Below are 18187 nucleotides of genomic sequence, written 5' to 3' on the forward strand. Positions count from 1 at the left end.
AACTTTATTTCTCCCAAATTTAAATCAAATTGACATGGGAATACTCCTAAATTTGATTTAAAGTTATAAAAAATACTTCTGTAAATTCGAATACAAAATTGTATGTTTCAATGTCTGAATTGAGATAGAAAGATTTATTGGTAAGAGTATGCTATTCCAACTTTAATTTATACATGTACTTAAGCTAAGTACTAACTTTGTTTTCCTTTTTACTGGATAAACTATTGTACTTAGGTCTTGCTCAGAACAAAATCCTTGATATTTAAAAGAATAAAGTCACAGAATGTAACAGCTTGAGTACACACAAGTGACATTATAATTTTCAATAAATCAATATCTATATCATAACAAATGCATACGCAAACACAGCTGTTTGGTTTGAACTCTGCAATAAATGGCAGTTGTGACTTGTGAGGAACACAAAAAGGAAAACAAATCAAGGGACAGCCTACAGAGGACTACTTACTTAAAGCAAAGTAAACAAACACTAATAATTTATCCAAAACCAACCAAAAAAACAAAAAAAAACTGAACAATGCACCCTAGGCTTATCTCCTAAGCTACTACACTTGCCCTTTTCCTATTTTTAAATATATTTTTTTTTCTCCTCACAACAAAAGAAAGTCTTGTCAACAACCCCCAACACGGAGCCATTACCGGTTTCGACCGCGCACTCTTTCTTTCTCTCTTCCTTTTTTTCCCTTTCTTTCTCTTCTCTTCTCTTCACTCACCCTCCGTACAACACAAAGATGTGAGAGTTTCGCTGGTTTTCTACCCTCTCGTAGCTGTCCATGCCCCAAAAATCTGCTAAGTGCAACCCCTCTTTTTATTATGGTTTTCTTCACTTCAACACCTTAACTTTTTGCTACCTCCTTGGACCCCAACACAAAACATCACACAAGTGCTGATGGTTAATTGTGTGGCCCGTCCTTTCTTAATATTTCAACTTACAACCACCACTCATTACCAATCCCTCAACTATTTTAGGGTTCAGAAACCCTTAGGGTTTTCTTGTTCCTCATAGTAGATTTTTGAGTAGTACCTCTTGTTTGTTTGTTGAAGCAGAAGCCTCTCGTTCAGCTTGGTTAGTTAATTAGCTGAGTGAGAGAGTTTTTTTTCTTTCTTTTTTTTGCTTTCCCAATTTCAAAATTTTAATGGAGGAATACACTAATAACAATCACTTGAGTGAAAACACAGGTCCTAGTCCAAGTACTCCAAGGCCAAATTTCTTGTACTCTTCAGCTAGTGGTGGAAACCATAATCATAATCATCATCAGCATCATAGCCATCACCACCACCATCAGTTTCCAATCAACACCTTTCATCTTCAATCGGGTGGATCAGATCATTGCTTTCAGTCTGATCAAGTGTCACCACACCATTCTGTGAAATCCGAAGCCAGCACTTCTCAGCTTCACGCTCCGATTTTCCACTACCCTTTAATGAGAGGAAATCTTCACAACACTATGCATCATCATCATCCTCAGCAACAACAAGGAGGGAGCCCAACTAGCTCCACTGGTGAAGTTGAAGCCATAAAAGCTAAAATCATTGCTCACCCTCAGTACTCTAATCTTTTAGAAGCCTACATGGATTGTCAAAAGGTCACGAATTAATTATTATTGATTCCTCATTTATCATCACATCAATTTGAGTAATGAGTATGCCCCCATTTTATTTATTTTTTATATATTAACATTTAATATATATTATTCTTATCTTTCACACACTCTCTTTCTTTCCCTATTTGTAGATAGGAGCTACACCCGAAGTGGTGGCGCGTATGGTTGCGGCTAAGCAAGAGTTTGAGGCACGGCAAAGATCTTCAGTTGGTTCAAGGGAAACTTCTAAAGACCCTGAACTTGACCAATTCATGGTGGGTGGTTTGATTCTTAAGCGCCGAAGTCTTTCAATTACGATTGTTTCAGTTTCATTGTGTTTCTTGATATTGTAAAATATTGTAAGTTAATTTGACTGACGCGACCACAACTATAGTGGCAGTATGATTGTGAATACTGTATGCATATTTTTTTAAACCTTGATTGCATTGTTATTTTATTTTTATTTTTATTACTATTTTGGGACTTTACCCTTATTAATGTTGATATACTTAATTGGAAATGGTGCGCAGGAAGCATACTATGACATGCTTGTGAAGTATAGAGAGGAATTAACAAGGCCTATTCAAGAGGCTATGGATTTCATGCGAAGGATAGAAACTCAGCTAAATATGCTTTGCAATGGACCCGTGCGGATCTTGTCTGGTACTTTTTTTTTTCTCTTTATAGAACACAACAAGAGGAGGATCCTATTCCCCTTCATTAATTCTCATTCTTGTGTTTTAATTCCTCTCTTCTCCATCCCTTTCTCCTCATAGACATAATAACAATCATAGCCGTTTAAATTTAAATCCTTCCTTTAACAAAAATTTAATAAAAATAATAATTAATATTTATCGATAAAAAAATTCAATTATTCATTATAATTCGACAGAGAACGTATTAATTAATTAATTCTGGATTATGCAAAAATTCAACTATATGGGTGTAATAACAAAATTTTGAACTAAGTTCTGCAGTTCTTGAAATTCGTAAACTCGAGTGTTTTCTGTACTGAGCCAGGAAACTTTGACCGAAAATTTTACCTACCTACAGATCGTAGGAGGGAAGGGACCCAGAGAGTGGAGATGATATTTCATCAAGCACAGAACCCTAATAAAATATATTTTTTATTAAAGAGAAATATATTAATAAATATATTTGTGTTTTCTTTCTTTTCAGAGATTTGACAAGTTTTATTTTATTTTAATATTTTTTTATGAATTCTATCACAGTATTGTCCATTCTTCACGACTCCAGATGAACTTTATACTATTTTTTTGTTTATTATTTTTTTCATTCTAAAACCCAAATTCACACGTTCGCTTCTAGCTACTCCGCTCCTATTTCCCAAGTTTCAGAGTTCTGACATTGATTCTTCTAGGGTTTCCTAGTTAATTCGTTTTTATTGCCTGTTATAACCTAAAACCTATTTTTGAGTAAGCATTTCGCGGATTCGTGGGGTTTTGTAGGATGACATTCTCACACTGTCACACACACACACACTGCCTCATCATTGTTGTGCTCAGTTTTTTGCCTTCGTACAGCAAATGCCGTTTTAATCTATTCTTCTTTTCTCCTTTTGGATCTTTGAGTCCAATTAATTAAATAGTAACTGAGAAACACATTGGATGCTGATCCAATCCACCGCATCCCCAAGGATTACGGTACGAATGAAATGTAAATTATGCAGATGTTTAATAAATGTATATGCATATTATAGTATTATATATGTCTGTGCCAATTTACTATATGTTTAGGAAGGTGCTTCGTTTGTTATGATCCTTCTGTATTAGTTTTTTTTCTTCATATAAGACCCTAATATATTAGTTACCAACAATATGTTTTATGTTTGATAACTCAAGTTTGATAAATAAAACATGAATTTATTATAATATGATTTATGTTTAAATAATTTTTATTCAAAAGTATGTTGATATGTTGATAAAATGAAATTTGTTCGTATAATATTAGTTAAAAGTACTTTACTTTGCTATTGGACAGATACTTCTAACATAAAATGAGTTTTCTAAAATAACACCATGTTCTTTAGCACCAAACTCAATTTAGAGTAAACCATTGGTAAAAAAAAAAAAGGACTTTTGAAGACAATGAAACATGAAGTATAATACGTTTAATGTTCTAAAAGCATGTTTGAAGCCACCAAACTGAAATTCAAACATTCTCATAGTCTTGTTCACGTTGACTCGGATGGGTAGCTAATGAAATATTTCACACTGGAGGAGATAAATAAAAACTTACTTGTGTTAATAACTAGTTGTCATATGGCTCAATTTCCTCAACAGCACATTTCTTTCCGATGTGAATCACAGGCTGCTTGGTAATTTCATGGTGATGACCTAGAATCCAATTTGTTCAATGTGGCAAGAGTATATATATGCACCTGTGTGTTGTATTCCACGAACTGGGTCTGGTATTATGATCGGAGAAAATTTATACACATACATGATTTACCAAAAAATTCATGCTTCATGAGGATTTCAGTCAGAAGAAGTCGCATATCTTCCAAAGTCAGATGACTATCAATTACCAACTCAGAAATAACCGGACACGATCATTCTTCAAAAAAATATTTCTAAATCTTTCTATATATATATATATATATATATATACATTATCTTCCTATTGAATACGATTTTTTATATTTTATTTTTTACATTTTCAAGATAATAAATGTTTTTATTTATTTATTTATGTTTAATATTTACCTTTATAATATAAGTAGGATTGATAAGAAAATATTTCCTTTATTAAACGCATATTCTTCTGTACTGATAAAAAAAACGCATTTTCTTTTTAATCTAAGGCTACATGAATATGGCAGTCTGTTGTAATCACAGTTCACCTGTTTCAAATAAATTGGCCCCCGAGATATGTTAGAAAACCAATATTTTTGGAGTGTCGCTTGGAATGCAATATAATTTCAGACCTGGAAAATGTTGCATGATTTAGATTTATATATGGGAAAGGAAAACGAAATGGATTAATTTATATAAGACAACCAAAGTACAACAGAGATGTCTCTAGTTTTTTTAGTTTTTGATAGAACATTGGCTATCTCTTCCCCCGCAAAAGAATCTCTCGAAAAATTCTACTTTGTGTTTTAGATCCTTTTTTAAATAGTTTGAATTCCTTATCCAATTTATTCAAATTTTTTTTACCATTATGGTAGTTGATGATTATGATATGATGAAGCACTTTGAAGTTTGAAATGAATTACTAGTTCCATGGTAACAAAGCGAAATACTCCTTCTCTACGCCTTTTGTTTTGATGATTGAAGAAGGCCTTAATTTACTATAACAATGGGCTAAACAACCATGGGATTACATGTTGCTTCATTTTATGATAACCGAGTTTGGAACTGGGTAAGTACTTGCTAATGAAAAAATTATAAACATACACTTAGTTACTTTGTCTCTCATCTCATTTATGTCTGTTCTTTTTTCATCACAAGTATCATTTTCTTTCTCTATTTTTTTTCTTTATATCTCCTTTTTCTACCCGATCCATCAAAAAATGGGGTGGTCATTTCATCATTATTCTTTCTAATATTACTTCTCTGTATCATCTCAATAACCGTGCATTGATATATGAAATTGTGTTCTTCTTCATGCGTCTAACTTAGTATTGTTCTAGCAATATGCATATTCCAAGTTTATGAAGAGCTTAATCAATATATTCAAAATCTCTTTAGGATCATTGTATCTGATCAAAGAGTATGATATGATGATGCACTTAATTCGTAATGATTAGTTAAGTTTCTCAGATACTATATTCCTAAAACGATTTTGAGAAGGAGCTTATTATATATCCTTCTTCTGGATGATGGAAACATTATATTGGATTAAACAATCATGCATGGAATAAAATATCATATTGCTTCATTCTATGACAACCGTGTTGGGAACTCTGTATCATTGCTTCATTATATAGGATTAAACAATCATGGAAATTATGTTTTTTCATTATAATGCATCTTAATTACTCAGTATCGTTATAGGGAAATGTATATTCCAAGTTTATGAGGAGCTCAATAACATAAAATTCATTGTTGCATGAGTAGATGATAAATGTGAAGGTGCTGGTTCATCAGAAGAGGATCAGGACAACAGTGGAGGAGAAACAGAACTTCCTGAGATTGATCCTCGAGCAGAGGACCGTGAACTCAAAAACCACTTGCTGAGAAAGTACAGTGGTTACTTAAGTAGCCTAAAACAAGAACTCTCCAAGAAGAAAAAGAAAGGGAAACTGCCCAAAGATGCTAGGCAAAAGCTACTTAACTGGTGGGAATTACATTACAAATGGCCCTATCCTTCGGTATGTTTTATTTGGTACCATCGATATATGTCTGAGGAGCGTTTGCCTAACACAATTTTATTTATAAGGAATTATTTTCAAGATCATCATGGTGCTAATCAAAACTTGACTGTATACCTCATAAAAATTGGTCGGAATCATGAATATTTAGTGGTTCCCGGCTATGTAATATTTTTTCTTGATTGAGAATTGAGATATTGTTAGTTAAATTTAGAAGTGAAACCATATTAATTTTTAATTTTTAATACACTTTAGTCAATAACAATATTTTTAAAAGAATATATTAGAGTGTTTTGTTAATTAGCATTTCTCATAGTATGCTTGATATATACATTTCTAAAAATTGTGTATTTCTCATAGTGGATATTTAATCATTATAGGAATCGGAGAAGGTTGCATTGGCTGAATCAACTGGTTTGGACCAAAAGCAAATAAATAACTGGTTCATAAACCAAAGGAAGAGGCATTGGAAACCATCTGAAGACATGCAATTCATGGTGATGGATGGCCTGCATCCGCAGAGTGCAACTCTCTATATGGATGGTCACTACATGGCTGATGGTCACTATCGTCTAGGGCCATGACAAGCCATGGCCACTATATATATATATATATGTATGTATGTATAAAATTTAAATGCAAGGTATGAATTTCTTATTAACAAAGTGACTGCGACCAAACTGGATAACAGTCAACGCTCTAGCTACTAGTTTCAATATCAAGCATATACCATGAACATTAATTGGTTGCGCTTGTGCAGTGTGAGTACTTGAGTAGTTTGCCATAGTGATATTGTAAGTTTTATTAAATAATGACTGTTGCATATTATATTTTCATAATTAGTAGTATTGGTAGCGATAATATTTATTCATAAGATGTGTTACGTACATTTGGATTTTAATTTCTAAGATGTGCTTACCTAAATAAGTGTGTGTGCATGTGTGTGTAACTTTATGGTGTGATTGGTGTACGCAGAAAAGGATCGAAAATTGAGAGGGCTTGTGTACAATATAAAGTCTGTAAGGAGCTACTAGCTGTCATGCTTTTAATTTAAGTGTATATGACAATAACGTATCCACATGAAACTTGTGATGGTTTAATGTTAAAGTTCCCATGTTGGTCTCTTGTGGTGTTTCTTAATTAGGTTTTTGCACACCTTATTTAGATATTTTGGTTTGCTACAATGACCTAGAATTAGAAGTTGCTCCAACGTAATTAAAAAGAATTGCTACAAATTAATCGGCTAGTTTGACACATGTATACGAGAAATTCCATATTGATCTTGTTTAGGAATTTGATATATAAACTTTAGCATTATATCATATACTAATTACCAATTCAAATTATGACAGCTTTTTAACAGTTGTCTGAAAACTACTTAACTAGTAGAGTATTAATATAAAATTTCAAAGCATTTAACATTTACATGGGAAAATTAATCTTGTTGTATTAGTACTTATATAGAGTTTTTCTTTGGGGAAAAGGTTAAGTTTGCATGAGTCTATCTGGGATGAGGCAATATGCAAAATAGCAAATCTCTAATTGAAAGCAATTATTATCCATCATGAAACTTGTGATGATTAAATGTTAGGTTAATGTATTGGTCTTTTGTGGTGCTGCTAATGTTGTGTCGCTCTTTATTAGATATTTTTATTTGTTACAGGATACAGGATAGTTATGCTCTTTTATAAGTTACCATGATCAGTCATCAATTTACACGTATAGAACAATGTTAGCATATGAAACCAGAAGTATAATAACACCAACCTACAAGATCTTCATAAAAAAATCTATAAGGGAACCAACCATTAAAATACAATCAACCCCATGCTCACTAGGGTGTAGTGGTGTATGAGATCCTAAATTTAAAACTCGTAGCTGCCTTTGTAATATAAGCAAAAAAATAACTAATCCATCCCAGACCCGTAAAAATCACATAATATAAATCAAACTCGAAGGCAAAACATGTGACATTGTATATAATATACATTATCTTAATTAAATACCCAGCGTGCAGGGTGCAGCAAATCAATCCCAATCCTAACACTAGCGACAAGAGTTATACATAATATTTAATAAATTATCACAAAAGTATATTAATAATATTTATTTATATTTAATAATATTTTTTAAATATTGTAAAAAAAAGTTAACTATATTTTTAATAAATATTAAACAAAAAAAATATTACTAAATATCACATATGGAGTTGGATGAAAGAGATCATGATTATTAAATTGTCGAGTTAACTCGCTAATTCTTACGAGTTTATGAGTTTATTTGTCCTCTGCGAGTTGACTCTTGAATAAACTCTTTTTTTTAATAGACTTTGGGTTAAACTCTAAGTAAACTCGGTAGACTCTCGAGTTTACCACCGAGTCAACAAGTTAGCAAGTTAAAAAATTAGACCAAAATGTAAGTAATTTTTTATTGTTTTCTATCTGTTTAACATTCAACATACCTTCATTTAACGTGTTATTCCCAAATACAAAATTCTCACCTTTAATAATATCAATCCCTTGTTCTTTAATAACATCAAACCATTGATGAGAATGTTTTACCACTACTATAACCTCTACAAGTTATTGTCTAGCAGTGATATATTATTACTAGAATTGGTTATTTAAATATTATAAACTTTATGATTTATTGTTTTGCTTTATTATATTGTTAAAAATTTTAATTAGTATGTCATTTATAGATATTTTGTTATTATTTTTATATGAAGTAGACTCTTACGAGTTTACAGGTTGAGTTCACGAGTCGAGTTCTCACGAGTCTACGGGTTGAGTTCACGAGTCGAGTCTAAAGAACTCTCACGAGTCTGCGTAAATTCTCGAATTTGATAACATTAAAAGAAATAAATATGAGTGGTGCAAAGTATCATAAGTGAAGTACGGAAGGATAATCAGCAAGTGAAGTAATGAGGATTTTTTTAACTAACTTTCTTTAAAAAAATAAATTAATTAAGAGTCTTATAGTTAAAGATAAATGAAATAATAGTTTTTTTTATATCTAAATCAGCCATCCATTACACACTAGGGGAGTCTAATAGAATTCAACTTCAGTTTGAATGTTAACCCAAATAGTTAACAAAATATTTTTTTATATGTAGGAATTGAAAACATATGTTGAAATATTTATAAAAATTTAAACATCATATTCAACTCATTAAGTTAGACACATTGTTGATGACTACAAAATAACTTTGATAGCCCAAATTATTTTACTATTTTTTATCGTTGATTGTAAGAGTTTCATGCAAATCAGAGATGTGAGATGGATATCCCTTGTTCTCCTACATTAAAACCTATGCAAAGGCCTGAATTCACTACCTCCATGAGAATGACACTAATGACTAATGTCTTATGTTGCAATAAGAAATAGGAAAATAGACAACAGATATCCCCATCTAAGACCTTTTTATGTCCTAAATTCTTTTGTTGTTGGATTGTTATTAACTAACACAAACACTCTAACATGTACAGTAGATATGCATTCGCTATAATCCAATCCCTACATTTTTGTCCCAAAGTTCATTCTTTCTCCCATTTTCATCAAATAATAATAAAAAAAGACAATGCTAACTTGCCAATTATACACTTTATCAAGATCATCCTTAAAACACATAAGCGCTTTTTTAATCTTTGCAACATCCATGAGATTTATATAATTCATGATTTCTCTTTTACAAATTTTATTTAAAAGAAGGGAGAACAACAATAAGAGTAAAGTTATTTTGAGATTAATATCCGTTGTCAATTCTTATCCAAAGAAATAATACAAAAGTCAAATTCTCATTCCATTTCAGATCGATACTCTCTCTAAATGCCAACGGAGCTTTTTGGGAGGGAATTAATCCTTAATTAAATAATAAATTATAATCTGAGTTGTCGTTAAACTCAATTATATCTTAAATTATCTCTTATAAAAAGAAAAAATAAAGACATTCTGCATAATTTTGCTCACTTTTTGCATACAACGTAGCTTTCAATTTAATTTATTAATAAATATACAATGGAAATTGTCCGACACCTTTGCTCAAGATTACGTGGAAAAGTTACCTAATTCTTGTCATGAAGCATAGAATGCAATATATATCCTCTAAAAGGATAAACCTGGTTGCTGCATCCGATCAAATAGAAGGAACACGCAACAAGTTCGTTTATTAATTATCATTATTAGAGGCAGATCGAATGATTGGTCCTGTGCCGCCGACGAATATAGACAATTGGTAGCCATCAGAAACTCGATAATCACAACAACGATGATAAATTTATCAAGACTGATACAGATACTAGTATAACTTAATACACTAATATTGACAAAAAAGTAAAAATAAAAATAAATATTAACTATAGTTTGTTTTCCTTTTTCATCCCTTATGATTTTTGTATATTTTAAAAATTGTAAAAAAAAAAGTTCTTTTATCGGAAGAAAGTCTCAAAAGATGGAAAAAAAAACTTAAAAGAGAAGTTTATATATGTATGCTTTAAGGTATAAAATCAGAAACTCGATAACGACAAAATGATGATAAACTTATCAAGGCAGATACTAGTATTAACAAAAAGAAAAAGAAAATACAAGATTGTTTTCCTTTTGCATTCCTTATGATTTTTGTATATTTTCAAAATTTATATAAAAAAGTTCTTTCAATAGAAAAGTCACAAAAGATAAGGAAAACTTAATGCTTTCTTTAAGGTATAAAATTAAATTTAAAAATGATGTCAAATTTAAAGTAAATAAAAATATCTATAATTTTTTTAAAAAATACATACTGATTATACATTTGCAGATGATTTCATATTAAACAAATAAATTTGATGCAATCAGTCATTGATATATAAGCCTATTGCAGGTGGTGGCTAATAATATAGTAACCAGAGATCAATATATCGTAATTACTAATATTATTGTAATAATTCGTGTCATGCACGGGTTTTAATTTATAATATATTTTCTTTTTTAATTTTTGTAATGTATTTTAATTATTATAATTATTTGAATGCAACTTATTTTATAATTATAATAATTACTTTAATTACATCAATAAAAAATTAAACAAATTTAATAATTCATCAAATAAAATTCTAGACTATATACAATATGTGTCATGGATTTTCACATTAAATCAAACAAATTAAAATTAGTTTTCTTAATTTATTATTCAAATAAAGGATATTTTTTACTTATATTAAATGTTTAAGGTTTTTCAATCGATATTCAATATAATTAAATATTTATAAATCAACAAATTAATATGAAAATAATTTAGATATTTATTCCAATTATATTAATTATATAAAACAAATACATGTAATTATTTTACTTTTAATTAAACATATTCAATCATTACATTAGCACTAGATAAATCACCTTTAATTGTTAAGGGAGTTTAGTTCGGTTGGTTAAGCATGATGTGTGAGTTATTATAAAAAAATATTTGATATTGTCTTTGATTCCCACAAATAAAAAAAACATCACCTTAATTATTCGTGTAATATTGATTTGAATAATCATAACATACATGTATTGATTAATGACATTGTATGTAAGTAGGCACATAGGTTGAGTGTGTTTGGTGGGCCCTCAACATAATATAAGAGGTTGTCGGTGGTGGCTAAAGGGAATGAGTCTATAGAACCAATGGATGAACGAATATCTAGATAGCTTAAGGTTTATGTGATGATGTCTCATGATGTTTAGATAAACTATGTGAGAGTTCTTTATTGGTGAGAATGATATGAATGGTAAATTAATGATGAATTAAGTAAGATGTGAATAATGAATTGTTGATATGTTGAATGAGATATGCATGATGAGTTGAAGATGGATTGTATTATCATGAATTGATTGACACGAAAAAATTTCAAATACTTTCATAAATATATTATAAATAGTCATTTTTATCCATAAATGTGTAAAGTGTTGGAAAATTCATTCCTGAAAGATGAAAATTCAAATTTTAGTCATCAAAAGTGAAAAAAGTGCGACAAATTCATCCATCCGCTACTATTAATGAAATAGTCTACGTGACACATTTTCAGGGACGAATTTGTCAACATTCTACACGTTCAGGGACAAAAATGATTATTTACTCAAAATATAATTTAATTTTCATCTTCCCCTTTTTAATCGTTGCAAGTATAATATTATAATAAACACCTAAAAAGTTAGGAAATCAAACATAAGTTAGAACAAACATAATAATAAGTATAATATTGATGGATAAGCATAATTTGTTTATTGCTCTAAAATTTTGTTTGTGACAACATTAGGTAGTGACAAAATCAAGTTGAGTCTCTTTTTTATTGTAAGGATTAACTTAATAGTTATATATTTTTGTTTGGGTCTCATATTTTGGGTAAGGTACTATCATATTATAAATTTTAAAAAAAATAGACAAATTATGCTTAGTAATTAATATTATGCTTATTATTATGTTTGTTCTAACTTATACTTGTTTTCTTGTTTTTTCAAGTGTTTATTGTAATGTTATGCTTATAACGATTAAAAAAATCAGGAAAGCGAAAGATTAAATTATATTTTAAGTAAATAGTCATTTTCGTCTTTAAATGTGTAGAACGCTCACAAATTCATCCATATATGTGTCACGTAGGTTCTTTCATTAATGATAACAGACAAAAGTTAATAGATGGATAAATTTGTCGCACTTTTTTCATTTTTGAAGACTAAAATTTGAATTTCAAAAGACGAATTTGTCAGCACTCTACATATTCAGGGACACCCTACACATTCAGAGATAAAAATAACTATTTACTTATAAATTAATTGAATAGTTTTAAATGAATTAAAATAAAATATTTAGATTGAAATAATTTCTAATTCCATATATTAGAAGGAGGGTCGTTGCACTCTTAACAAAAGTTTTCAGTTTCTCCGATCCATATGCATGATCTCAATCCATGTCACGGCCATGAATTATCTCCTTGTTTTGATATATGTTGTGAGTGTCATCTTCATTACTCCTCTCCCGATTGTTAGTCTTCTCATTTGAACGCCTACTTTTATCTCGTTCTCCATCCAGCTTCTCATCCTTGAATAACAATACGATTGATTTTTTTGTAGTAAAATGTAAAGCCGTTATTAATCATCAGCATTAAATGGTATTGAAAAAAGAAATTAACTGGAATACAACCTTTCAAATTCATAGAGAAGCAACAAAGAAAGATTTAAAGAAAAAAAATAGAATACTGTGTGAATAAATACAAATTGAGACATGAATGTGTTTTTCATATAATGATATATATTACTCTGGACCTTGAGCAATAAGCGGACATTTATTTTAGAAAAGTGGATTTGAGAAAAAAAAATGGAAGAGAAGAAGGGTTAGATGTGATTTTGACTAGAAATTCGTGCACACGCGATTTTTAGAAATAGGTTGTTAGAGCATTGATCATAAATCTAATTACATTAAATATAGGCACCGATATTATATATTTACGTTAATTGCATTAAATATTTATTTTCAAATATATCAATTACATTTGGTAAAAAAATATATCAATTATATTATATATTAATTATTTTCAATATAAATTACTTACCAGACTATTAGTGGGGATTAAAAATTTTGAAAAAAATTAATATATGCTGAATAATAGATATTAAATTCAGTCACAAATTCAATCAGATTTCATGGATAGTGATTGAATTCTCATATATTATTTATGAATGTATAAATATTATATAGATTATTTTTCATTTACTCAATCAATCATTCATATATAATATTTACAAATTTTATTTTCAAATTGAGAGAAAAAAATGTATATGTAATAGTTACCATCATTAAAAAATTTACATGATATATAAGAATTACCAAAATTTTCGAAAAATTATTAAATTTTTTTTGTAACTACCATTAAATTTTTTATTATTTTCAAAATGTTACATCATTAAAAAAAGGTTTACATTAAAAAATTTCCAAACAAATATTTTATTCCTCCCATTAATTTTCAAAAAATGTTTATAAGTAATAGTAGGAATTACCAGTTATAAAATGATGGAAAACTACAATAATAAAGAATTTAAACTTCTATAATTACGTAAATCATGGATTAAATTGGAAGTTATTTTATCACATTTATTAGGATTTATTTGTTTGCCTTGATTGATTAATTAATTTAATTTAAATTATACCGACATAAATGTGATTTTTAATCGACCATAACCTATATTTGAATTCTCAAATTTATTATTATAAATTAATGTATATTTAATGTATTTTGTACCCTGCTCAGTAGGCACTTTTGCTCAATAAATCTCTCAATAATCGAGCTACAGCGACACAGTATATAATAATGAGTTAAAGAGATTTTATTATTAATTTCATAGATAAAATTAGAAATAAGATTAATCACTGTATTTTTTTAACTAAATATCAACTCAAAAACTTATTCTTTTTATATATTTTCTTTATTAATATTTTTAAAATTTTTCTATATGTTTCATATATATACACAAAGGATCTAGAGGGTGAGGCAATGCCCGTGTTTATCCCCCATTGCATCTGTATCTGTTTCTTAACTAGTGTCCTCTTAAGACACTTGTTAGTATTTAACAAAAATATAACAATCGTTTGAAATAGTTACACAGAATGGTTTTGCATTTGAATCGTTTAATGATGTTATAACAATGTTAATCATGGACTTTATTAGTTACTGAATACTAGTAATATGCATAAGACAAATGTCAATAGTGACTTGTCTAAAACAATGATATTATGTCGATAATAAAAGAAGTATATAGGAGTAATTAAATGAAAAATATAATATGTTTTTTAAGATTGGTTAAAATTATATTATTAGCTTAATATAATATAATAAAATATTTTTAATGAAATTACGTGTATATATTTTTGTTTAATATATGTTTTATATTTTAGATTACTTGTATATAAAGAATCATATACAAATTGTTTCTTCCAAAATCCATAAAATATTGAAATGGGTTCTAATCACTAATCACTAAATATAAATTAATTGATTTTTATAATATTTACAATATAATCAAGCAAAACAATCGGATCCATTATGATTAGGAATGATAATAGATAAGATACTATAATACTTATTTCTATATCCACACACAAAAAAAAAAATCACCGTACCCAAATTCATACATGCATTGGTAATAACTTTAATTAATTATAAAAAATAATAAATAAGATATTGATTAGAATACAATAATAGTTAAATTAAAATCTAATTCAAATATCTTTATAAAGCATAATAAATAAATAGGAAAATTTGAAAGAAAAAACTAAATAAGGTAATATTTTTTCAAAAGTAAGGAACATGAATTATTTCTAAATAAATAAAGATCATGATCTATCTTTATAAAAAAATATAATTTTTTTAATTAAATAATGTAATCTATTTCATGGCAAATAAAAAATGTCTTTTATTTTATTTTTATTGATTAAAAAATATGATTTATCTTTCTATTATTATTATTATTATGAATATGGGTAAGATTAGATGGTATCAAACTCAGCAAAAATAAATAAATAAATAAAGATTAGATGGTATTCATACCCACACCCGTATCCGTTAAAATTTGTAAAGTCTGGTAGACTTACCTATAAAGCTTATACCCATTAAATGAATAATTATTTTATCCATTATGGATAATTTTTGCAAATACCCAGGGAGTCTGGTAGAATTGCCATCCTAACTATGGTGGCTTGTTAGTTTCTTTTGTTTTTTTGTTTTTTGACAGGAGGTGGCTTGTTAGTTTCTAGTGGGTACTAAGAAATTTAATTTAGGACAAAGAATGCAATGACAAAATACAAGATTTGGTAACAATCATAATTGAAACACATGCATTTAAGAACTAGAAGGTGCTTTAATTATTTAAGAAAACTATTTTAAAAATATATTATTATTACTATAATCAATTATATAAATAAATTTATATTTGTTTATGTTAAGTGAATTTTTTTATGATAATTTTTTTATTTAAATTTTCCATGTTTAATTTTTATTTATAAAAATAGTTTTGTACTTAAAATAATAATTAAATATTGAAGGTGGAATGAAAAATTAAAATTATAGTTTTAAACATTTTAAAAAAAAAATCAAGATAAAAGTCTTCATTATAATTTTAATTTCTTTAATAATTGTTAAAAACAATCACTTTCTTAGAAATAATTTTTATACGTGAAAAAAGTATTCTTTAAAATTATTTTCTAAAAATATATTGATTTTTATATCAACCTCATCCCCTTCTCAAGAATATTTAATCCCAAAAACAAACATTACCTAAAATTTATATATATATATATATATATATATATATATATATATATATATATATATATATATATATTCACATCCACATATCTCTCAGTCAAAAACATCATTTAAAATGTTTATATTATGATTTATCACAGAATTAAAATGAAAAACTAATTTAAATATGCATTACATTCTTATTCATCAAATTAGAAATGCATAATTATAAATATAGCATTTAAAGTTTTCTTAAAATAACGAGATAAATGAGTTATCGCTATTGCAGGGATTTTTATTCAAATTTTGTAAGTCAATTTTTATTCAACTTATAGTGATCTTTGATCAATATATATAAATATTAACTACTATATACGAGCTATTAAATTTCAATTTTTATCCACAATTTATTTCTTAAAAATTTAATAATTAAAATACAATTCCTCTAACACCAAAGTAATCCCTAGCTTATTGGTTATTCAATTCTATCTTCAAAATTTGACTTAAAATTTAAAGATGAATACAAAATAAATTGAAGTGTTATGAAGAAACGAAACAAATAAGTATAATTTTTTTTCTTTTTATATTATCTATTTTCTTTCCTTTCAATTTTTCCATATATATATATATATATATGTGTGCGCGCGTGTGTGTTTGCCAATAAAATATATCTATAAATATTAATAAAGATAATTATCCCATTTAATATACACATTTCTTATTTCCAAGTTATTATTTAATATATATAATTATTTTTATTTTTTTTCATAAATCTTCAAGATATAATACTATCACTTCCTCTAAAAAATAATGTTACCACTATTTTCTTTAATTTTTTTTTAAAATAAAATAAAGATAGAGCCATGAAATGTTTCTTTTTTTAACTAATATTTGTAATGACAACCATTCTTCCCGTATATTTTGGGTCCCTAATTAAACGCAGAAGGTTACAAATGCATAATCCAAAGGTTGACCTAACTCCACGTAATAATCATCACAATATTCACGGGACCTAACCCAAAGAGACTAAAATTAAAGAGTATCTTACTTTTGGAGCAAGGATGTTGCCGTGGTGCATGTCCATCGGCAGTGACCGATGTATACATTGAAGAAGGAACGGTGGTGATGATTGCTGTTTGGCATGGGATTTCGGTGCATTTGTATGTATATTACTATTAGTAACACATTTTTTTATAAAATTTATTTAATATACTTTATAAATAAAATTATGAATTCCATCCATTATTAAAAAAAAAAACATTCACAAGATTTTGCTATTTTTGATGAATTTTAATAAATAGTTAAAAGAATCCGATTTGAAAGAATATATAAGAGAAGGTGGCATTAGAATGTATTGTGATTTGAGTGGATCTTAAGCACTCACTGTTGAATGAATGTGCACATCGCGAGGGAAATGCAGTGACGGAGCTAATTTGGTTTGTGGTGAATGAATATTCACATGCTTAAGATTTGTTTCAATCACGTTTCAGGATTTGACATTTACATGTGATCTACCATTAACTCTTTAACTCTTATTTCATATTTAAAACAAATTAGACCTAACTCATCCTTTAAGCGAGCTTGCTTAAAGGAACATGATTGTCCAAGTATTATTTAAAAATGTATATTTTATTACTATATTGTTAACTAATGTGACTCATCTTATCATTTTATTTGAGAGCATGATAGTGACAGCATATAATGCAAGCTAAAGATTTGAAGCAAAATGCCACATGATGCAAATTTCAACAAACAAATCAAAAACCAAGTAGAATCAAATCGCTCTTAACCACCAATTACATATATTAACTTATCTAGGGTTGCTATATATAGTAACTAATTGTTTTAAGTTCAAATTTTAAATATGTATTTGTATTAAATATATACTCTAGAAGAAAAATTATTAATTATAAACTAATCTTGTCATGATGCAATTATACTAGTCTCATCGGTTAACTCAAGTAAGATTATTTCTTGTAAAAGAAATATGCTTT

The 18187-nt window shown here is 28.0% G+C and overlaps 1 protein-coding gene across 1 annotated transcript; it reads left to right on the plus strand.

Annotated features, from left to right (window-relative positions):
- The first annotated feature begins 489 nt into the window (after positions 1-489).
- On the plus strand, positions 490-6798 carry LOC100800822 (homeotic protein knotted-1). Its single transcript, XM_003556915.5, has 5 exons — positions 490-1604; positions 1754-1876; positions 2132-2264; positions 5684-5937; positions 6318-6798. The coding sequence occupies exons 1-5, from the start codon at positions 1155-1157 to the stop codon at positions 6519-6521; spliced, it is 1164 nt and encodes a 387-aa protein (XP_003556963.2). The 5' UTR covers positions 490-1154; the 3' UTR covers positions 6522-6798.
- The last annotated feature ends 11389 nt before the right edge of the window (positions 6799-18187 follow it).

This window comes from Glycine max, chromosome 17, assembly GCF_000004515.6.
Source record: "Glycine max cultivar Williams 82 chromosome 17, Glycine_max_v4.0, whole genome shotgun sequence".
In the NCBI taxonomy this organism is placed as follows: Eukaryota; Viridiplantae; Streptophyta; class Magnoliopsida; order Fabales; family Fabaceae; genus Glycine; species Glycine max.

Excerpts from the sequence above, each read along its gene's own strand:
- LOC100800822 (XM_003556915.5), top strand. The coding sequence starts at position 1,155 with ATGGAGGAATACACTAATAACAATCACTTGAGTGAAAACACAGGTCCT. Across the intron at positions 1,877-2,131 it reads CTGAACTTGACCAATTCATG|GAAGCATACTATGACATGCT; the intron begins GTGGGTGGTTTG and ends AATGGTGCGCAG. Across the intron at positions 5,938-6,317 it reads ACAAATGGCCCTATCCTTCG|GAATCGGAGAAGGTTGCATT; the intron begins GTATGTTTTATT and ends TAATCATTATAG.